The following is a 22,536-nucleotide window of genomic DNA, read 5'->3' on the forward strand; positions in this document are numbered from 1 at the left end:
ATAGTACACAAACACAAAAACACCACATCACAACTACAATTAAGACAAAAAACAACAAAAACACAAAGACAAATGGACCGCAGGTAAGCCGCAGCTGCTATGGCAGCGCCGCCATTTTGGATAAGGGATACTGGGTTAATGTCTAAATGTAAGTAAATGTCTAAGGGAATGTCTGTATCAAATGTAACCTCCGGAAATGTCGGATGGTCTTGTTTAAAAAAAAAATTGTTTTGTGAATGATATTTATTATTTGAATAAAGTATTTTTTGATTAAAAAAAACGTACTTGACTCTTAATGCAGACCCAAGACTAGCTTTGAAAGGTAATTGAATAAATGAGTGAAGAGGAACATGTTCCCTGAACTCTAGTGCAAGAGCTAGAAAATTGCATGACACTGAAAATTTGCTTTACTTCCCAACATTGGGCCGATGGGTTGAATGGCCTCCCCCCTCCTTGCTGGAGCACATTGGGACCGCAGGGTGGCGCCAAATGGGAGGAAATAAGGTGGGAGGGGAGGGTTCCGCTTCCGTGCGCGGTGCTGCAGGTAGGCGCGCGGTGATGGCGGCTCCCGGGGACCAGCTTGCACGGCTTTCTTGCTTGCACGGCTTTCTTGCTTGCACGGCTTGCACGACTTGCTTGCACGGCTGCATTTATCATTGCAAAAGCAAGCTCCAAATATCAGCGGAGCCGCCCCGCCTGGTGTGGTGCAATAAATGCACTGGACGGGGAGCGCGCTTATGCATTGGGAAGCGTGTGGGTCTACAGCTAACTGCCCCCCCCCCCTGCCATCGTGAATTTGTTACATTGCAGCTAAACTGTTCTCTGTCATTGATTGTGCCGTCGCGACTTTGTCTTGCTGCAGAGTGTGGCTTCGTTGTATTAAAGAATCATGCCATTCTGCAAAATAACAGCCCGCCCTAATGCTCTCCCTCCCCCTCTCTCTGTCTCTCTCTCTCCAATCATTTCAAAAAAGATGGTAACTACGGTCTAGCACCAAAACCATCCTGGCGTTAAGTTTAGGGAGAGCCGCACTGTGGGCAGTCTGCCCTGGTCTTGATGTGACAAAAGGTTGATGTCCTGAAATTTGTAACGTGACAAACTTTGTTTTCTCTGGAGCGACCAAGGCTGAGGGAAGACCTGATAGAAGTTTATAAAATGATGCCAGGGCGCAAATGTCAAAGACTAGAGGGCATAGCTTTAAGTGAATGGGGGAATAGTTTAAAGGAGATGTGTGGGCAGGGTTGCCAACTGTCCCGTATTAGCCGGGACATCCCTTATTTTGGGCTAAATTGGTTCGTCCTGTATGGGACCGCACTTGTCCCGTATTGGGCCCAAATACTTTGGCCCCGGACATTGCAGGCCCGGACAGTGTCGGTCCGGAGCCCCGGGCGCCGCTTGGCGTAGGTTATGTAGCAACCCGCTCCTGGCCCGGGCGGCCACCATTGGTGGAGCGGGAGCACATGGCCACTGGCTGGGTGAGGTCATGTGGGACACGGGGCGGTGAAGTCGCCTTGCCCCTTATTTGGGAGTGAGAAAGTTGGCATCCTGATACGTGGGGAAGTTTGCGTGGATTCGGTGGGCCGAAGGGCCTCTCTCCACGCTGTCCCTGCACTAATCAAATGAACCATGAGGTTCGCACAGGATGGAGGGACGTGCTCGCAGTCCGAGGGCTGATCTACACATCGCCTTGGCCCTGAGGCATGAGACATGTGGGTGATGGGCGACTGGATGGTTTCAATGGTACTTTATTTGTCACATGTAGCGAGGTACAGTGAAATTTATTTTTGTATAAACTTCAGTACAGATATCGTTATACGCGCGCTGCCAGGGATGGTGGTGGAGGCAGATATAATAGTGGTGTTTACAAGACTTAGAAAGGCACATGATATGGAAGGATGTGGATCACGTGCAGGCAGATGAGAGTTGCTGGACGCCACATGTTCAGCACAGACATTGCGGGCCGAAGGGCCTGTTTAATGTTATTTAGGTGGAGTAAAGGTGCAGGCGGTGCAGTGACCACGGTTTATTTCTTGCAGCTACGGCCAATTTCTGGAGACGAGGGGATGGACGCAGTGACCACTGACATGGTGACCCCGGGCCTGGCGATCTCTGACCCGGTGGACGACCTGGACGGCGAGGGCTTTGAGTTTGTGGAGCGGGGCCACGCGGACCGTGTGCTAGAGGGGCTGAACGGCCTGCGGCTGAAGCGGACACTGTGTGACGTGACTCTGTGCTGCGGTGGGCAGGACTTCCCGTGCCACCGTGCCGTCATGGCCTCCTGCAGCTCCTACTTCCACGCCATGTTCTCGCTCGGCCTGGTGGAGTCGCGGCAGGAGCGGGTGGCGATCGGTGGCGTGGAGCCGCATACGGTGGGGCTGCTGGTGTCCTACGCCTACACCGCCCGTGTCCGGCTCAATGCCACCAACGTGCAGGCCCTGCTGGTTGCTACCAACCTGCTGGGTGTCCTGCCCGTCCGCGAGGCCTGCTGCAGCTTCATGGAGCGCCAGCTGGACGACGTCAACTGCGTGGGTGTGCACTGCTTCGCCGAAGCGCATGGCTGTACGCGGTTGAAGGAGCGCAGCTTGCAGTACATCCTCAGCCACTTCCCCCGCGTACACACCCAGGACGAGTTCCTCTCGCTGCCCGCCGACAAACTGGTGGAGATCATCGCCAGTGACCATCTCAACGTGACCCGCGAGGAGACCGTCTTCAACGCCATCCTCCTCTGGGTCCTGAGAGACGAGTCGCGCAGCCACGACTTCCACAAGGTCTAGTTTCACTTTAGTTTATTGTCACGTGTACCAAGCTACAGTGAAAAACGCTTGTTGCATGCTAACCAGTTAGTGGAAAGAGTATACATGCTTACCATCGAGCCGTCCACAGTGTACTAATACAGGATAAAGGATTCACGTTTAGTGCAAGGTAAAGTCCAATTACAGATAGTCCAGAGGTCAGAATTGCTCTCTAGTTGTGCATAGAACAGTTCAGTTGCCCGAATACAGCTGGGAAGGAACTGTCCCTGAACCTGGAAGTTGACACAAAGTTCTGGAGGAACTCAGCGGGCCAAGCAGCATCTGGAGAAAAAAGATGGGTGACATTTCAGGTTGGGATCCCTTTTCAGACCCAAAATGTCACCCATCCTTTTTTTCCAGAGATGCTGCCTGACCCGCTGAGTTCCTCCAGCACGTTGTCTATCTTTGATATAAATCAGCATCTGCAATTCCTTTCTACACATTTCGTCTGAATCTGGAGGTGTGCCTTTACACACTTCTGTACCTTTTGCCCGATGGGAGAGGGGAGAAGAGGGAATGTCCAGGGTGAGACGCGTTCTTAATTATGCTGCTGGCCTTATCGAGGCAGTGTGAGGTATAAATGGAGTAATTGGAAGGGCGATGGACACAAAATGCCAGAGTAACTCAGCGAGACAGGCAGCATCTCTGGAGAGAAGGAATGAGTGACATTTTGGGTCAAGACCCTTCTTCAGAATGATGTAGAATCAGGTACATCGGACAGACTGATGTACCTTAATGGATGTAGTCGAGCCCCAGGCCTTCATCTGTGACTCCCTGCTGTGCCAGAAGATCAGAATCAGTCTGAAGAAGGGTCCCGACCTGAGAAACGTCACCCATTCCTGCTCTCCAGAGTTGCTGCCTGTCCCACTGAGTTACTCCAGCATTTTGTGTCTAGGATTTCAACCAGCATCTGCAGTTCTTTCCTACACTCATTGGAAGGGAGGTTGGTTTGTGTGATGGTCTGGGCTGCGTCCACAATTCTATGCAATTTCTTGCGGTCTTGGATGGAGCTGTTCCCAAACCAGGCTGTGATGAATCCCGATAAAATGCTTCCTTCGGCGCATCTGGAGAGGTTGGTGACAGTTGTTGGGGAAATGTTGGTGAGGAGGGGCAGACGGAGCAGGGTGGGGAGAGGGGGAAGGTGGAGCTGGTGGCTGAAGCTGGAGGTGATGAGTAGAGAGGACCAATGGTAGGGGGTGGGACGGATGTGCAATCTGATGAGGAGGATGGGGTGTGAAGTGTGAGAAGGTTAGTGTGAGGATAGGTCGACCCCATTAACATCGGAGCTGCTGGGGTTTTTTTGGGGTTTATTTTGTGTACCTTGTGCGTTGTGACTGCCGGCAGAACAATTTCCCTCCGGGGATGAATAATGTTTTATTGTATCTTATCGTGAGATGGGTGGTGATAGAGGGATGGGTTACAGTGGGGGAGGGTGGGTCGGGGGACAGAGGTGGGAGTGGGCAGGGGGACGAGTGACTGACTGAAGTGCGGAGGGGAGGGGGGGGGAGGGAGGGGCGGTGGGGCACGGGGGGCTGTGGGAGGGAGGGGTTGCGGTGGGGAGGGGCGGGGGGCTGTGGGAGGCGCGGGGGGCTGTGGGAGGGGCGGGGGGCTGAGGTGGGGAGGGGCGGGGGGCTGAGGTGGGCTGTGGACTAACCCTGGCACTCATACAGATCCTGGAACACGTCAGACTGCCGCTGATGAACCCCTACTACCTGCACGATGTGGTGGAGGCCCAGACCTTCATCCGTGACTCCCTGCCCTGCCAGCGCCTCGTGGCCGAGGCCAAGGACTACCTGCTGCTGCAGGACCGTCGCGGAGAGCTGTTCGGACCCCGCGCCCACCCCCGCAAGTCAGAAGGTGAGCGAGTGGGCTGGCTGGCTCCGGAACACCCACCATGGGGGACCCTGCATTCATGTAGCACCCCCTCCGTCCCCTACAAACCACGGGACGCTCTGGGTTATTGTGCCCAATGGCAGCCCCCACCCTGCCCCCTCTTCTTCCCATCCCACCCCGCTCCCTGCCCTCCCTCCTCAGAGTTGTGCACTAGAATGGGTAACTCCCCTTCCCCAGTGCCCACATTTTTCTCTTCCCCCCCCCCCCCCATCCCATACTCCTTTTCCCTCCTTCATACACTCATCTCCATCCCCATTCATCTTTTATCCCTCTTTCCGACCCCCCCCCTCCATCCCGTCCTCTTCCACCCACATCCCTCCATCTGGCTTTCCATTTCACTCCTCCCCTTCTCTCCCTGGCTTCCTTTCACCTCTTTGTCATCTACTCCACCCATCTGCCAATCGCCCCTCTCCCCTGTATCCACCTATCACTCGCCAGGCCCCCTTCTCTCCTCCGGCTTCACCCAACCCCCGTCCAGCACCGCCACAACAACCGGTCAAAAGAGTTAAGAGTGTTTTATTGTCATTTGTCCCAGATAGAACAATGAAATTCTTACTTGCTGCAGCACCACAGAATATGTAAACATAGTGCACTGTAAACAAAAAATAAAAAATAAAAAGCTCTGGAGGAGGGTCGCAGGGGCGACTGTGACGTGTGGATGGGGCACCTTGGTGGGCATGGGCAAGTGGGGCTGAAGGGCCTGTGTCCGTGCTGGAGGTCAGTGTGTAGGACTGACCAAGGCGAAGTCCAGGTGCCCTCTGTGTGCTGCTGCTGTGCGTGAGCCGGGCCTGTTGTGTGTTGCAGGGGTGAGCGAGCTGATCGTGGTGGCCGGCGGCGAGGATGACAAGGTGATCCTGCGCAGCGTGGAATCCTTCGATCCCATCAAACGGCACTGGAATTGCCTCGCCTGTCTGCCCTGCGCCATCAGCAAGCATGGCCTGGTGGCATCAGGTAGGCCCAGGGCACCTCGAGCCAACGCTGACCCCCTGTCTCCCAGTCAGTGCTTCATCAGAGGCTGGTCAGCCTATTGGTTCCCTGCTACCTCCCAGCACGGCATCCCCATCAGCCTAAGGCACCGAGTGCTGGAGAAACTCACCGGGTCTGGCAGCATCTGTGGAGAGAATGGACAGGTGACTGTTCGGGTTGGGAACCATAGAGTCATGCAGCACGGAAATAGGCCCTTCGGCCCGACTCGTACATGCCGACTATGATATCCCATCTTACAGGCAGCATTTTTGGAGGGAATGTACAGACGATGTTAAGGTTGCTTATCCGTTTCCTCCGGAGACTGAAGAAGGATCCCGACCGGAAGCGTTGTCTGTCCATTCCCTCCACAGATGCTGCCTGACCCACTGGGTTCCTCCGGTACCTTTTGCTGAGAGCGGGCTTGATCAGTGGACTAGTTTTAGTTTAGTGCAGTAATGCAGCTTGGAACCGGGCCCTTAGTTCAGCCCACCGAGTCCACGCCGACCAATGGTCAACCGTACACTAGTTCTATGTTATGCCAGTTTAGCGTTGGTGTGTAAGGTTCCACATATGCTCCCGTTCGCAGGCTCTGTGCTCTACCTGGCTGGAGGCGAGTTCTCCGATGGTGTGGCGAGCAACGACCTGTGGCGTTACGACCCAATCGACAACATGTGGTACGAGAGAGCAGCGATGAACGTGGCCCGTTCCGAACTGGGTAATTGTGCTCATCATCAATCACCATCTCTCCCTCTGTGGATGTTTCGTGTATAGGTACAGCACGGAAACAGGCCCTTCGGCCCACCGGGTCCATGCCGCCCATCGATCACCCGTTCACACTAGTTCCACGTGATCCCACGTTCTCATCCACTCCCCACACCCTAGGGTTAATTTACTGAGGCTGATTAACCTACAGACCCACACGTCTGGGATGTTGGAGGAAACCGGAACACCAGGAGAAAACCCACATGGTCACGGGGAGAACGTATAAACTCCATACGGACAGCACCTGTAGTCGGGATCGAACCCAGGTCTCTAACTCTGTGGGGCAGTAACTCTACTGCCAGTGTTTTTGGGAGTGTGGCTCGGATCCAGGAGGTTTGTCCGTGTGACGGTGGAGACTGGAGCTCTGAAGCTGATGGGAGGCAGTGCACTGCAGAACCAGAACAACAAAGATTTCAGTACATTTGGAGTATTGTGTGTGGTTCTGGTCACCCCAGGATGGGAAGGATATGGAGGCTTCAGAGAGGGTACAGAAGAGGTTTACTAGATTGCTGCCTGGATTAGAGGGTACGGACAGACCAAGGAGTCTGAAGAAAAGTCCCGACTCAAAATGTCACCCATCCATTCCCTCCACAGATGCTGCCTGATCTGCTGAGTTCTTCCAAAACATTGTGTTTTCACCTTCCTTTGGGGATTATATCAACATAAAGGCAGGACATAAGCACTGGAGTAACTCATCGGGTTGGGCAGCATCTCCAGAACGCCTTCCCATTCCCCCCACAGATGCTGCCTGACCTGCAGAGTTCCTCCGGCACTTTGTGTTTGGCTCAGGATTCCAGCGTCTGCAGTTCATTGCATCTCTTGTTCACTGAATCTTGATTCCAAGTCTTTCTCCAATATCTCTCCACTATTCTTTCAATGTATGTCTCTTTGGCCTGTTGCACTATTTCTCCATGGACGAGAATGCAAGAACAACATTTAAAAGACATCTGGAAGCTACAAAGATCGGACAGGTTGAGGGATATGGAATTAGCTCAGATGGGGCATGTTGGTCGGCATGGACAGGTTGGGCTGAAGGGCTTGTTTCCGTGTTGTATGACTCTGGCTTCCACCATAGTGAACTTGAATTGTGACTGGAAAAGGTGAATGGTTTTGCTTGGTGGTGTCTCCTGCAGCCCGGTCTGCAGAGCTGTGTGTGCACATGCGTGGGGCAGGTGTGCACGTGCGTGGGGCAGGTGTGCACGTGTGGGATACGTGTGCACGTGTGTGCACGTATGTAGGGCAGGTGTGCACGTGTGGGGCAGGTGTGCGTGGCATGGGTCTCGTGTGCACGTTTGTGCATGTGGGACAGGTGTGCACAAATGTGTACGTTTGACTGGGACTGTGCTTGGGCTGGTGTGTGCCTGTATGTGTGTACATGGGGCTGTGTGCATGTGTGTGTGCTCGGGCTGGTGTGCGTCTGTATGTGTGTACATGGAGCTGTGTGCATGTGTGTGTGGTTGGGCTGGTGTGTGCGTGTATGTGCGTACATGGGGGCTGTGTGCGCGTGTTTGGGGCAGTGCGTGTAAGTGTACATGGGGCTGTGTGCATGTGTGTCTGCTCAGGCTGGTGTGTGCGTGTATGTGTGTACATGGGGCAGTGTCCGTGCTCAGGCTGGTGTGTGCGTGTATGTGTGTACATGGGGCTGTGTGCTGACTGTGCCACTGACCCACTGCCCCCTCTCTGCCAGGCCTGGCCATGCTGGACGGCCTTGTGTTTGCCGTGGGCGGCTGGGAGGGCAGCTCGCGGCTGGCCTCCATCGAGTGCTACAATCCCAGCGTCAACGCCTGGCGCTTCCTGGCCTCCATGAAGATGGCCGTCACCAGCCCGGCAGTGGTGGCTTTCGGGGGGCTGCTCTACGTTGCAGGTAAAGCCCGCAGGCATGGCACGGCACAGCACGGCATCTGGGGAACGTGTCTGGGTCTGTTATTGCCACGTGACCTGGGATACAGGGGGGCGGGGGAGGTTTGCAGGGTGCAGGAGTCCTCGTGCGCAGAGCTGACGGCCTCTCTCTGTGGGGGCGGGGAGTGGGGGGGGTCTCGCCCAGGGCAGTGAGGACAGCTTGACCCGGCCTCTCTCCACAAGGGGGGTTGTGTTGGAGGGGAGTGGGAGGTTGGGGGAGGGGGTGGGATGCATGGGTCACAGTGGTCTAACTGTCTCTCTCTGCAGGGGGGGCTGTTCTAGAGGACGGTGACGGCATGAATCTGGTTCAGGTTTACAACCCCAAGTGTGACTCGTGGTCGGAGGTGGCTCCCATGCAGATCCCTCGTTCAGGCTCCGTCGCCTGCATCCTGCACGGCAAGATCTACGTCATCGGTGAGAAGTCCCAAAGATCGGTGTCTTTAGTTAAAGGCATGAGCTGTGGGTGTGGTGCAGGGAGCAGGCAAGCTAGTGCAGGGAGAGGGGGTGGGAGACAAGCTGGTGCAGGGAGAGGGGGTGGGAGGCAAGCTGGTGCAGGGAGAGGGGGTGGGAGGCAAGCTGCTAATAAACACACTGCTGGTGCTGGCTGGCAGAAAGACACAAAGTGATAGTAACTCAGTGGGTTGGGCAGCATCTCTGGAGAACATGGATAGGTGTTTGCGTCAGGACACGTCTACACTTCGGTCTGATTGTGTCTCTCTATCGATTAACATACAAACCTGCACCTCCTTGGAATGTGGGAGGAAACCGGAACATCCAGAGAAAACCCACACGGTCACAGGGAGAACGTACAAACTCTATACAGACAGCACCAGTAGTCGGGATTGGACCCGTGTCGCTGGGGCTGTGAGGCAGCAGCTCTACCTGCTGTGCCACTGTGCCATGACAGTGCTGAAGAGGAAGTAGTGCCTCTCTACGGGGGCCACAGCACGCTGTCTCCATGCTAAACTATACCAAACCTGAGCAAGTGCAGGAGGGCCAGAACAGGAGAAGGAGATCAGCAGCGTGAATCTAAGGCAATCGATGAATTTCCAGTGAATCTCGGTTCCTCGTGGGCAAGGAGTGCACTCCCACAGCTCCAGACCTGCGGGTTTGTAGGTTAATCGGCCTCTGTAACTTGCTTCTAGTGTGTGAGGAGTGGATAAGTGGGATAACATAGAACTAGTGTGAACGGGAGATCAATGGTCGGTGTGGACTCGGTGGGCCGAAGGATCTGTTTCCACGCTGTCTAAACTAAACGTGCCTGCCTAACCCACCCGGAATGGACATGAAAGTGCAGTTGAAGCAGTGACTGGTCTTTGACCCTGCAGGTGGCTGGCACGCCTCGACGGAGAACACTAACAAGGTCGAGCAGTACGACCCCCGGACCAACACATGGACGATGTGCGCCCCCATGAACGAGCGGCGGTACCGGCCGGGCGTGGCGGTCGTCGATGGCACCATCTACGTGATGGGTGGTGAGGAAGGCTGGGACCGGTAGGTGGCTCTGCTGCCGGCATTGACACCGGGACGCGCCAGGGCGGGTTTGTCATTGTCACATGTACCGAGCGAGGCACAGGGAAAAGGGTTGTTTTTTTTAAATGCTATCCAAGCAGATCAGATAATACTGTACATAAATACAATCAAGTCAAACTCAAGTACAATAGGTAGAGCAAAGGGGAAGGTAGCGAGTGTAGAATATGGTTCTCAGCATTGTTCCAGAGACATAGTCCGATGTCCAATGTCCGCAATGTGGGAGAGGTGAATCGCACAGTACCCTAGCTTGTTGAAGGACCGTTCAGAAGCTTGATAACAGGGGAAGAAGCCGTTCCTGAGTCTGATGGTGCACGCTTTCAAGCATCACCATCTTGAAAGGGATGGGGAGAAGAGAGAATGACCGGGGTGAAATAGGTCCTTTTAAGACGCTCTGCAAAACCTCTCCCTTTCTTATTCCAGTGTTTACTCTTGAAACATTATTTTTATTGCACAAAAGCAGGTTGAAGCATGGGAACTGTTGCCGTGAATCTAGGCTCAATGTTGTCATGAGTACTGAGATAGAGAGAAAAGCTTTTGTTTGCATGCTCTCCAATGAAATCAGACCGTGTTGTACATGAAAACATTCTCAAATCTTGGGGTTAAATAATTTTGGGGATATACTTGCATTTACATTAGCAATTGAAAATCAAATTTAAAATGCAGATGCTGGAAATCTGAAATAAAAGCAAAATTCTGGGGGGGAAAAACTCAGCAGGTTAGGCAGCATCTGTGGAAGGAGAAACTGTTAACCTTGCAAGCCAGATACTTTATCGGAGCAGAGAACAAGAGAAAGCAAAACACAAAGTGCTGGAGGAACTCAGTGGATCAGTCAGCATCTGTGGAGGGAATAGACAGATGATGTTTTGGGTCAGGACCATTCTTCTTTTGCATCTTGAAACATCATCTGTCCATCCCCTCCACAGATGCTGCCTGACCGGCTGAGTTCCATGAGGTTGTTGTGTTTTTATATCAAGAAAGCAAGTTAGTCTAAATATTGGAGGATCTCAGCAGGTCAGGCAGCATCTGTGGAGGGGATGGACAGACGATGTTTCAGGATGCAAAAGAAGAATGGTCCTGACCCAAAACAATCATCTGTCCATTCTCTCCACAGATGCTGGATGACCCGCTGAGTTCCTCCGGCACTTTGACTAACTTGCTTTTTTGAACAAAATACAATGTACAAAGAAGGTGGGGATTGGAATGGGAATAGTAATGGGAATGTGTGTATTGGGTGCAAAAATGTGGGCATTGAATGCACACTTTGTGAAATGTGTTACTGAACACTTGGCTCATGGAAGGTATTTATTCACAAAATGCTGGAGTAACTCAGCAGGTCAGGCAGCATCTCAGGAGAGAAGGAATGGGTGACGTTTCGGGTCGAGACCCTTCTTCAGACTGATGTCAGGGGGCGGGACAAAGGAAGGATATAGGTGAGGCAGGAAGATAGAGGGAGATCTGGGAAGGAGGAGGGGAAGAGAGGGACAGAGGAACTATCTAAAGTTGGAGAAGTCGCATACCACTGGGCTGCAAGCTGCCCAGGCGAAATATGAGGTGCTGTTCCTCCAATTTCCGGAGGGCCTGTCTTTCCAGGTGAGATAGAGGTTCACCTGCACCTCATCTATTGCATCCGCTGCTCTAGATGTCAACTTATTTACATCGGCGAAACCAAGCGCAGGCTCGGCGATCGCTTCGCTCAGCACCTGCGCTCAGTCCGCATTGGCCAAACTGATCTCCCGGTGGCCGAGCACTTCAACTCCCCCTCCCATTCCCAGTCTGACCTTTCTGTCATGGGCCTCCTCCAGTGCCATAGTGAGGCCCACCGGAAATTGGAGGAACAGCATCTCATATTTCGCCTGGGCAGCTTACAGCCCAGTGGTATGAACATCGACTTCTCCAACTTTAGATAGTTCCTCTGTTCCTCTCTTCCCTTCCTCCTTCCCAGATCTCCCTGTATCTTCCTGTCTCCACCTATATCCTTCCTTTGTCCCGCCCCCCCTGACATCAGTCTGAAGAAGGGTCTCGACCCGAAACGTCACCCATTCCTTCTCTCCTGAGATGCTGCCTGACCTGCTGAGTTACTGCAGCATTTTGTGAATAAATACTTTCGATTTGTACCAGCATCTGCAGTTATTTTCTTATACTTGGCACATAGAAGTTGAACAATAACAAAACCTCAGTCTCATTGTGAAACTTGTCCCAGACCCAGAGATGACTGTAAATTCCTGAGAGGTACAGTCGTCATTGACTTAACCCATTGTGCAACGGCATCAGCCATTTTCTCATTATATAACAGTAGAGCACAGGAACAGGCCCTTTGGCCCACAATGTCCATGTCTGACATGCTGCCAAGTTAAACTAATCCCCTCTGCCTGCAGGTGATCCAAATCCTTCCTTTTCCTGCATATGGGTAGGCACGTGGATGAATGAATATTTCATAAAATATTAATCCATTTATCCACTTCCCTATCTAAAAGCCTTTTCAACACCTCTCTCTGAAGAAGGGTCTTGACCCGAAACGTCACCCATTCCTTCTCTCCCGAGATGCTGCCTGACCCGCTGAGTTACTCCAGCATTTTGTGTCTATCTTCGATTTAAACCAGCATCTGCTGGGTTTTTCCCCACTATTCACCCTGGCAGCAGGTTCCAGGTATCCGCTCCCCTTTGTGTAAAACAAAAAATTGCCCCACACATCTTTAAGTTTTGACTTTAAAGCTCTTCCCTGGGGGAAGAAGGTTCCAATGTCTACCCAATCTGTCTCCTAAATTGCTGAACATCCTGGCTTATTGTTATTTCTGTCTGTCCTAACTCTTTTAGTTTCAGTTTAGTTTATTGTCACGTGTGCCGAGGTGCAGTGAAAAGCTTTTTTGTTGCGTGCTATCGACAAGCGGAAAGACTATACATGAATACAATCGAGCCATCCATCCACAGTGTACAGATACAGGATAAAGGGAATAATGTTTAGTACAAGATAAAGTCTAATTTAAGACAGTCCGAGGGTCTCCAATGAGGTAGATGGTAGCTCAGGACCGCTCTCTAGTTGGCATCAAAGCCAAGGTTGGGTTACAGAGCAAGGTGCCAGGCACACAACCCCAGGTGGGTTCAGAGTCGGTGTCAGAGTATACTTGAGTTTGGGTCTGTGCGCACACAGCATTGGTGTTGCCTGGTTAACCTCTGCCTCTCCCTCTGCTATCGATGACTCCAGGTACCACGACACCATTGAGGAGTACCGCGAGGAGTATGGCAAGTGGGAGATATTGGGAGAGATGTTGACGAGCCGCAGCTGGCTAAGCTGTGTCACCGTGCAAGTGCAGAAGGAGACGTGGCCTGGCCACTCAGCTGAGAACGTGTCCGCGGACTGACAGGCTATTCCGCCAGCGCGCTTCCACTGGCTCTGTCGCGAGTCTCCCACCTTGTGTGTCAACAATGGATTAGGCACTGGCCATGAGACATCTCCAGAAGATCCACCTGGTGCAGGGTTACAGAAGCACTTTGGACATCATTTGGACACGAGCAGCATGGGGCTGTTAATTGGGGCAGACGTGTAACGTTGCCTGGGGTCTGCACTGGGTTACTAGGGTCAAGGTGACGGGGTTCCTCCTTGTCTGCTCAGCCAAGGTGAAAACCACCTTCCGATGTTTCACTGGTGCCCTGCATCTGATTGCATACTCCACGCACCAAAAATGGCCACAAACTAGCGTCCTTCATTGCATCGTGCAAGATACCGCATTCTCTGATCAGATTGCGACACGAGTCTCTCTTTAAAACCTGTCCTGGTTTCCACAACACCTTTAGTGTTGGGCTGGAGTTCCAGTGACCTCGGTCTGCTGAGTGAGTTGCTCAACTCAATTGGAATCCGTGATTTCAATGAGTTGTTTCGCGTTGTAGGAAGTGTTTTGTAAGCTTTGATACTTTATATCCGCAGATGAATAGAGCATTATATTTTTTATAACATGTGCACACTTCTGCCTACAGTGGCGTTTGAAGTTAAAGGCTGATTTTTTTTCTTGTAGATACAGCCTTTTTTCCTGAGTTTGCAGGTATGGGTGAACATGCAGTGCAGGTGGCTGGAGGTTTATGGAGCTTGGTTTAAAGTTCTTCACTGTCCTGAGCAAGGGAGCATCTAAATGTGTTCAGGGAAGGTACTGGTGCCAGCTTTTTTAATTCCCATTTTTAAATGGGCTTCGGTCCTTGTGCAGTTGAGTGGGTGATGGTTCACCTCCAACAGTTTACTGACAGAGACAAGTGCCCACTGCTTTGGTGCCTGATTCAAGTCACTGCTTGGACCTCTTGGCTTGGGAAAGGGTTTCTCCTGCTCAGCGCCACACGGGGAGGCCTGTGTGGCCACTTGATCAACACGTGTAGGAAGGAACTGCAGATGCTGCTTTACACTGAAGATAGACGTAAAATGCTGGCGTAACTCAGCAGATCAGGCAGTGTCTCTGGAGAAGAGTAGTTAATGTTTCGGGTCAAGACTCTTCTTCAGAATGAGAGACAAGGGCTCTCCCGTTTGTCTGAAGGGTCTCGACCCGAAACATCACCTATTCCTTTTCTCCACAGATGCTGACTGAAAAGCTGATGGCAGATGACCCATTTTACTAATGCGCTGCATTATAAAGCAACAGTCGGTGAGGGAGGTTAATTTGTGTAACTCATCACCTCCATTATGAAGCTGGCATCTTTGGGTGGGTTCCGCACGTGAGTTGGGGTTTAATGACTTTGTTGGGTAATTCTCCAGCCATTTTGAGGTGCAGCTGAGATCTTCTTGGTCTGCTGACAAAAGCTTCCTTCATTCTCAAACATTGAAATTTGAGGGAGAACCTTCCAAATGTGATGTTTTGAGCTTAAGATTTTGTTGCACAAATAATAGTTTATACAGAATATATAATCATGGTTAAGCAATAAAGATTTTTATGGCAGTAATGTGATGTATAACCCTATGGGTTTTTTTTTTGAGATAGCCACTCCTGTTCAAATGTGCAAGATTTGTGTTCCAAATTATAAATAAAGTTATTGGATCATGTAATGTAAATTCTATGCCTGATCTATATAAATGTTTTCCAATTGCCTTAAAGAGATTTGAAAGTGTGGAATAATTGTGAGGTGTAGCACTTCGGGAGGTTGAATACAAGTGGAAGGTTTACAGTTAATGTTAAGACTGTGCATTGATGTACAGAGGGATCTTGATGTCCAAGTCCATAACTGCCTGCAAGTGGCAACACAATTGGGCAGAGTGTAACCAGTGCCTGGTGCTGTGAGGCAGCAGCTCAGGCAGCTGTGCTGCAAGTTGAGTGGTGCAACAGGCTCCAGGGATAAATGGACTTCTACTTCACCTGAAGCCAGATCTGTGCACAAGTGGCAGCATTTAAAGGCAAGTACAAAAATGTTCAGGACGAGCACTTTATTTAAGGAAAAAAAGAAAACAACAAATGCACACAACTAATGCTAGCACTACATTCTAGGGCAGGTGAGTGTCCAACATCGACATCACTGCCAGCCCAGCCTGGAATCCCCCACATTGTCGCAGCAACTCAAACCAAGAGGCGTTCGACAGCTTGCTGCACGGACTGGATCTGAGGCTTCAGCTGCGAGCCCTCCTTTATGGTGACGGACGATGCAATGACTGGTCTGCACACTCCGCACGCCCGCCCCAGAGCCTGCTTCGACCGCACAAAGACGTACGGCACGTTCTTGTCTTCGCACAGGAGAGGGAGGTGAAGGATGATCTCCAGGGGCTCTGCATCAGCTGCCATCACTATGAACTCTGCAATCCCTCTGTTCAGAGTCTTGGTGGCTGCAAAGAAAGCAAGTCAGATCGAGCTGGAAAGGGCTGTCTGTCCTGGGGCAGTCTATGATCTCCACCCCCATCTCCATCAGCTGAATGCTGCACCCTCCATCCAGATGAATGCATGTGCTTCCATCACGTCCCCCTGGACAGTGTTCGCTCACCCCGCCCCTCCCAGAATCCACGCCCAGCCAGGGGAGACTCCACCCATGGCAGATGTTGTCCCATTTTCATCCCCCCACCCTGAAGGACCCAGAGTGCTGCTCTTACACCCATTCTGCTAACTGCAACTCCCCGTCTGTCTGTCTTTAGGAGCAAGGGGTCCTAATGCAGTTGTACAGGGCCCTGGTGAGACTGCACCTGCAGTATTGTGTGCAATTTTGATCTCCTAATTTGAGGAAGGACATTATTGACAATAGGTGCAGGAGTAGGCCATTCGGCCCTTCGAGCCAGCACCGCCATTCGCCATGGAATTTAGAAGGATGAGGGGGGATCTTATTGAAACATATAAGATAATTAGGGGATTGGACACATTAGAGGCAGGAAACATGTTCCCAATGTTGGGGGAGTCCAGAACAAGGGGCCACAGTTTAAGAATAAGGGGTGGGCTATTTAGAACAGAGATGAGGATAAACTTTTTCAGTCAGAGAGTGGTGAAGGTGTGGAATTCTCTGCCTCAGAAGGCAGTGGAGGCCAGTTCGTTGGATGCTTTCAAGAGAGCTGGATAGAGCTCTTAAGGATAGCGGAGTGAAGGGGTATGGGGAGGGCAGGAAAGGGGTACTGATTGAGAGTGATCAGCCAAGATCGCATTGAATGGCGGTGCTGGCTCGAAGGGTTGAATGGCCTACTCCTGCACCTATTGTCTATTGTCTATTGATCATCCACAATTCCTTGAGTCCGCTATCATTAAGAGCTCTATCTAACTCTCTTGAAAGCATCCAGGAAATTGGCCTCCACTGCCTTCTGAGGCAGAGTTCCACAGCTTCACAACTCTGAGTGAAAAGTTTTTTCTCATCTCCGTTCTAAATGGCCTACCCCTTATTCTTAAACTGTGGCCCTTGGTTCAAGACTCCCCCAACATCGGGAACATGTTTCCTGCCTCTAGCGTGCCCAATCCCTTAATAATCTGATGTTTCAATAAGATCCCCTCTCATCCTTCTAATTTTCAGTTTATACAAGCCCAGTTGCTCCAGTCTTTCAACATACGACAGTCCCGCCATTCCGGGGATTAACCTCGTGAACCTACGCTGCACTCCCTCAATAGTAAGATGTCCTTCCTCAAATTTGGAGACCAAAACTGCACACAATACTCCAGGTGTAATCTCACTAGGTCCCTGTACAACTGCAGAAGGACCTCATTGCTCCTATACTCAACTCCTCTTGTTATGAAGGCCAGCATTCCATTAGCTTTCTTCACTGCCAGCTGTACCTGCATGCTTACTGATGAACTAGGACAACCAGATCTCGTTGTACTTCCCCTTTTCCTCACTTGACACTATTCAGATAATAATCTGCCTTCCTGTTCTTACCACCAAACTGGATAACCTCACATTTATCCACATTAAACTGCATCTGCCATGCATCCACCCACTCACACAACCTGTCCAAGTCACCCTGCATCCTCAGCATCCTCCTCACACTTCACACTACCACCCAGCTTTGTCATCTGCAAATTTGCTACCGTTACTTTTAATCCCTTCATCCAAGTCATGAATGTATATTGTAAATAGCTGCGGTCCCAGCACCGAGCCTTGCGGTACCCCACTAGCCACTACCTGCCATTCTGAAAGGGACCCATTTATCCCTACTCTTTGTTTCCTGTCTGCCAACCAATTTTCTATCCATGTCAGTACCCTACCTCCAATACCATGTGCTCTAATTTTGCCCACTAATCTCCTATGTGGGATCTTATCAAAGCCTTTCTGAAAGTCCAGGTACACTATATCTACTGGCTCCCGTGTCCATTTTCCTAGTTACATCCTCAAAAAATTCCAGAAGATTAGTCAAGCATGATTTCCCCTTCGCAAATCCATGCTGACTCGGAACGATCCTGTTACTGCTATCCAAATGTTCCGCAATTTCTTCTTTTATAATTGACTCCACCATCTTCCCCACCAACGATGTCAGGCTAACTGGTCTATAATTTCCTGTTTTCTCTCTCCCTCCTTTCTTATAAAGTGGGATAACATTAGCTACCCTCCAATCCACAGGAACTGATCCTGGATCTATAGAACATTGGAAAATGATCACCAATGCGTCCACAATTTCTAGCGCCACCTCCTTAAGTACCCTGGGATGCAGACCATCAAGCCCCAGGGATTTATCAACCTTCAGTCCCATCAGACCACCCAACACCATTTCCTGCCTAATGTGAATTTCCTTCAATTCCTCCGTCACCCTAGGATCTCTGGCCACTAGAACATCTGGGAGATTGTGTCTTCCTTCGTGAAGACAGATCCAAAGTACCTGTTCAACTCGTCTGCCATTTCCTTGTTCCCCATAACAAATTCACCTGTTTCTGTCTTCAAGGGACCCACATTTGTCTTAACTATTTTTTTCCCTCTTCACGTACCTAAAGAAGCTTTTACTATCCTCCTTTATATTCTTGGCTAGCTCACCTTTGTACCTCATCTTTTCTCCCCGTATTGCCTTTTTAGTTATCTTCTGATGCTCTTTAAAAGAGTCCCAATCCTCTGGCTTCCCGCTCATCTTTGCTATGTTATACTTCTCTTATTTTTATACTGTCCTTGACTTCCCTTGTCAGCCACAGTCGCCTCTTACTCCCCATTAGAATCTTTTTTCCTCTTTGGAATGAACTGATCCTGCACCTTCTGTATTATTCCCAGAAATAACTGCCACTGTTGTTCCACTGTCTTCCCTGCTAGGGTCTCTTTCCAGTCAACTCTGGCCAGCTCCGCCCTCATGCCTCCATAGTCCCCTTTGTTCAACTGTAGTGCTGACACTTCCGATTTTCCCTTCTCTCTCAAATTGTAGATTAAAACTTATCAGATTATGATCACTACCTCCTAATGGCTTTTACCTTTTCAAATCCGGTTCATTACACAACGCTAAATCCAGAATTGCCTTCTCCAGTACAAGCTGCTCTAAGAATCCATCTTGGAGGCACTCCACAAACTCCCTTTCTTGGGGTTCATTACCGAGCTGATTTTCCCAGTCTACCTGCATGTTGAAATTTCCCCAAACCACTGTAGCATTACCTTTGCGACATACAAATTTTAACTCTTGATTCAACATGCGCCCTATGTCCAGGCTACTGTTTGGGGGCCTGTAGATAACTCCCATTAGGGTCTTTTTATCCTTACAATTCCTCAGTTCTGTCACACTGACTCTACATCTCCTGATTCTATGTCACCCCTTGCAAGGGAATGAATATCATTCCTTACCAACAGCGACCCCAACCCCCTCTGCCCACCTGTCTGTCTTTTCGATAGAACGTATACCCCTGAATATTCAGCTCCCAGCCCTGGTCCTCTTGCAGCCATGTCTCTGTAATTGGCACAACATCGTACTTGCCAATATCTAACTGAGCCGCAAGCTCATCCACTTTATTGCTATTGAGGTATTGCAGCATAGGTTCACCAGGTTCATTCCCGGGATGGCGGGACTGACGTATGATGAAAGAACAGGTCAACTTGTATTGTTGAATACATGGTGCTTGTATTCGCTGGAATTTAGACGGATGAGAGGGGATCTTATCAAAACATATAAAACTCTTAAAGGATTGGACAGGCTAGATGCAGGAAATATGTTCCCGATTTTGGGGGAGTCCAGAACCAGGGGACATAGTTTAAGAATAAGGGGTTGGCCATTTAGGACTGAGATGAGGAAAAACTTTTTCACCCAGAGAGTTGTGAATCTGTGAAATTCTCTGCCACAGAAGGCAGTGGAAGCCAATTCACTGGATGTTTTCAAGAGAGAGTTAGATTTAGATCTTAGGGCTAAGGGAATCTTGGGATATGGGGGATAAAGCCGGAACGGGGTACTGATTTTGGATGATCAACCATGATCATATTGAATGGCCGTGATGGCTCGAGGGGCCGAATGGCCTACTCCTGGACCTATTTTCTATGTTTCTAACCTTCAACCAACCAGTGTTAATCTGAGAAAACAGCCAGAGGACTTTGCCTGTGTAAAACTTGCCTTTCCTCCTTGCCACACAGCTGCTCAACACGAGGAAGCAGACCAGTAGCCATGTAATTGCTGAGATTTAGACCAGTGTTTGTATTACTCTTTGAAACAATCGGGCGGCAGAGTGAATGAGGTTTTATGGCAGGCATCGAAGAAGAGGATGTAGACCCAAACTAAGTACACTGTTTGTTGAACTGCCTGCTGCATCTCCCGGTTGCTAACCATTTTAACTCTCATTCCCACACCAACCTTTCTGTCCTGGGCCACCTCCATTGCCAGAGTGAGGCCACATGCCAGTTGGAGGAACAGCACTTCATATTCCGCTTGGGTAGTTTACAACCCAAAGGCGTGAACATTGAATTCCCAAATTTAAATACCTCCCCCCCCCCCCCCCCTCTGGCTTTACATTCCACAACATTTCTCTCCTTATCTGATATCCTTTTGTCTCCTTTTCACCTCGAACCTTTGTCACTTACTCCCCGTCTATCTTTTGAACCCCCCTCACCTGTATCCACCTATCACTTGTCAGACTTTGTCCTGCCCCACCTCTCTTCCGCAGCTTTCTTCCCCAACTAGTCAGTCTGAAGGGTTCAGAAAAGTCACATGTCTATTCCCTCCCCAGATGTTGCCTGGCCTACTGAGCTACTCCAGTACTTTATGTTTCAATCGCATTTTAGTGGTTTCGTGGACTCAAAGTCTCTCCTTCACTCTCTCCCCTAGAGACCAAACCAAATACCTTCATTGGCTCCCTTCCGAAGCTGCTTGTAGTTGCCAGCTTGTTGAACGAGATCCAGTATTGTCTTTGTCAGCTGAGCATCCGCAAGGGGGTAGGCCTTTGGGTTAACGTCTTGTTCTGTCTGCAGTAAAGAGACAGCAACATGTGAGCCCAGCAGTCAATAATTTTGAATATAATGGATGCTACAAATTTGTAAAGTTATAATTTAACGGAAATAAAATTCAATCCTTGTACCCACGGCAGCATGTGTTTTTGAAGATGCAACATTTCTATATTCTGGTAGATACAAGGACCTGCAGATGCTGGCTTATACAAAGCACGACAAAGTGCTGGAGTAACTCAATGGGTCAGGCAGGATCTCTGGAACATGGATAGGTGATATTTTGGGTTGAGTCTGAAGAAAGGTCTCGATCCGAAACATTCACCTATCCATGTTCTCCAGTAACACTGCCTAACCTGCAGAGTTACTCCAGCACTGTCTCCTTTCCATTTTTTGCAATGGTGCAGAACTGCCATTGGTATCCAGTTAATTAACATCAGAGTAGATTCTGCCTGGATGAGAGAGAATTAGTTACAAGAAGAGATTGGACAAACTTTCATTGTTTCCTCTGCATCATCGGAGGTTAATACAAGTATATAAAATTGAGACATAGATAAGACAGTCAGAACCTTTTCCCCTCGGATGCCCCAGAGGGCATAGCTTTAGGGTGAGAGGGGCAGGGTTTAAAGAAGAATCATAGAAGGAAGCAGAGGGTGGTGGTGAGAGGTTGTTTTTCGGGCTGGAGATCTGTGACTAGTGTGTCTCAAGGGTCAGTGCTGGGGCCCATTGCTGTTTGTGGTTTATATCAATGATTTGGATGTGGATTTACAAGGTACAATCGGTAAGTTTGCAGATAACACTAAAACAGGTGGTATCATAAACTATGAATATCCAAGCAAGCGTGCGGTGTTGCACTTTAGGTGGTCGAATGCTGGGGAAAATTATACAATTAATTGTCCTTAACAATATTGATGTGCAGAGAAATATTGGGTGTGCAAGTCCATAACTACCTGAAAGTGGCAACACAAGTAGACGGATTGGTAAAGCACATGGTATGTTTGCCTTCATCGGGCAGGGCGTTGAAATTAGGGGAATCCAGAATTAGAGGACATAGGTTTAATGTGAGGGGGGGGGAAGAGATTGAATAGGAACCTTTTCCACACACTAGGTCTATGGCTGGAGGAGGTAGTTGAGGCAGGGACTATAACAGCATTTGGACAGGAAGGGGTTAGAAGGATATGGGCCAAACCCAGGCAGGTGGGACTAGTGTAAATGGGACATGTTCGAGCAGAATTAGGCCATTCGGCCCATCAAGTCTATTCCGCCATTAAATCATGGCTGATTTATTTTTCCTTCCTAATTCCATTCTCCTGTCTTCTCCCCCTAACCCTGACACTCGGGCTGTACATCATGGGCGGGGTGGGCCGTACTGTTCTGTGTTTTTGCAGCCAGCTCCAGGGAACCACGTTGCCGCCCCGGGCCCCGGCGCAGCACGGGCCTCTCCCGCAGCGCGGAGCCGGGACACGCGGCCGGCCCGTGCCACGACCACCCCCGCTCCCAGCGGCAGCGCTCTCACCATCCTCTCCGCGATCCGGCCCGATACCGCCGCTTCACCGAGGAGCCGCTGCTTCACCGAGGAGGAGTCGCTTCACCGAGGAGCCGCTGCTTCACCGAGGAGTCGTCGTCGCTGTCTGGACGCGCACGGGGAAGGAGGAGCCGGGCAAGAGTGCACTTCCGATGACGCAGATCCGGGCGGCGCCCCGCATCGCCTCCACCGGCGGCCGGCAGCAACTGCAGCCTCCAACCCCAACCTGTCGCTGCTGCCGCTGCTGCTGAACGTCTTCATGGACAGTGGGACAATACAATCTGACCTGCAGTGATGTAGGGAGATGGCAGGAAAAAATGTTTAAGGAAAATCAGTGATGATCTTATTGAATGGTATTTATTCACAAAATGCTGGAGTAACTCAGCAGGTCAGACAGCA

General features: G+C 50.5%; 2 protein-coding genes across 4 annotated transcripts; one reads left to right on the forward strand and one right to left on the reverse strand.

Moving 5' to 3' along the window:
* Window positions 1-505: 505 nt before the first annotated feature.
* LOC144604284 (kelch-like protein 24) lies at window positions 506-14,756 on the forward strand. Of its 3 annotated transcripts, XM_078418529.1 has the most exons (9): window positions 506-544; window positions 2,037-2,768; window positions 4,463-4,649; window positions 5,490-5,636; window positions 6,238-6,366; window positions 8,101-8,277; window positions 8,580-8,726; window positions 9,641-9,806; window positions 13,048-14,756. In XM_078418529.1, exons 2-9 carry the CDS (start codon window positions 2,064-2,066, stop codon window positions 13,202-13,204), a joined length of 1,815 nt encoding a protein of 604 aa, XP_078274655.1. In that variant the 5' UTR covers window positions 506-544; window positions 2,037-2,063; the 3' UTR covers window positions 13,205-14,756. The 3 variants fall into 3 exon arrangements, with proteins under 3 accessions (XP_078274655.1, XP_078274654.1, XP_078274656.1); XM_078418528.1 differs by lacking the exon at window positions 506-544 and having other exon boundaries at window positions 1,732-2,768; XM_078418530.1 differs by lacking the exons at window positions 506-544; window positions 8,101-8,277; window positions 8,580-8,726 and having other exon boundaries at window positions 1,732-2,768.
* Window positions 14,757-15,228: 472 nt separating this feature from the next.
* snu13b (SNU13 homolog, small nuclear ribonucleoprotein b (U4/U6.U5)) lies at window positions 15,229-22,286 on the reverse strand. The gene is made up of 3 exons (XM_078418531.1): window positions 22,129-22,286; window positions 20,513-20,633; window positions 15,229-15,636 (listed from the first exon to the last, which is right to left on the reverse strand). Exons 1-3 carry the CDS (start codon window positions 22,129-22,131, stop codon window positions 15,374-15,376), a joined length of 387 nt encoding a protein of 128 aa, XP_078274657.1. The 5' UTR covers window positions 22,132-22,286; the 3' UTR covers window positions 15,229-15,373.
* Window positions 22,287-22,536: the final 250 nt, after the last annotated feature.

Source organism: Rhinoraja longicauda, chromosome 21, assembly GCF_053455715.1.
Source record: "Rhinoraja longicauda isolate Sanriku21f chromosome 21, sRhiLon1.1, whole genome shotgun sequence".
Taxonomy (NCBI): Eukaryota; Metazoa; Chordata; class Chondrichthyes; order Rajiformes; family Arhynchobatidae; genus Rhinoraja; species Rhinoraja longicauda.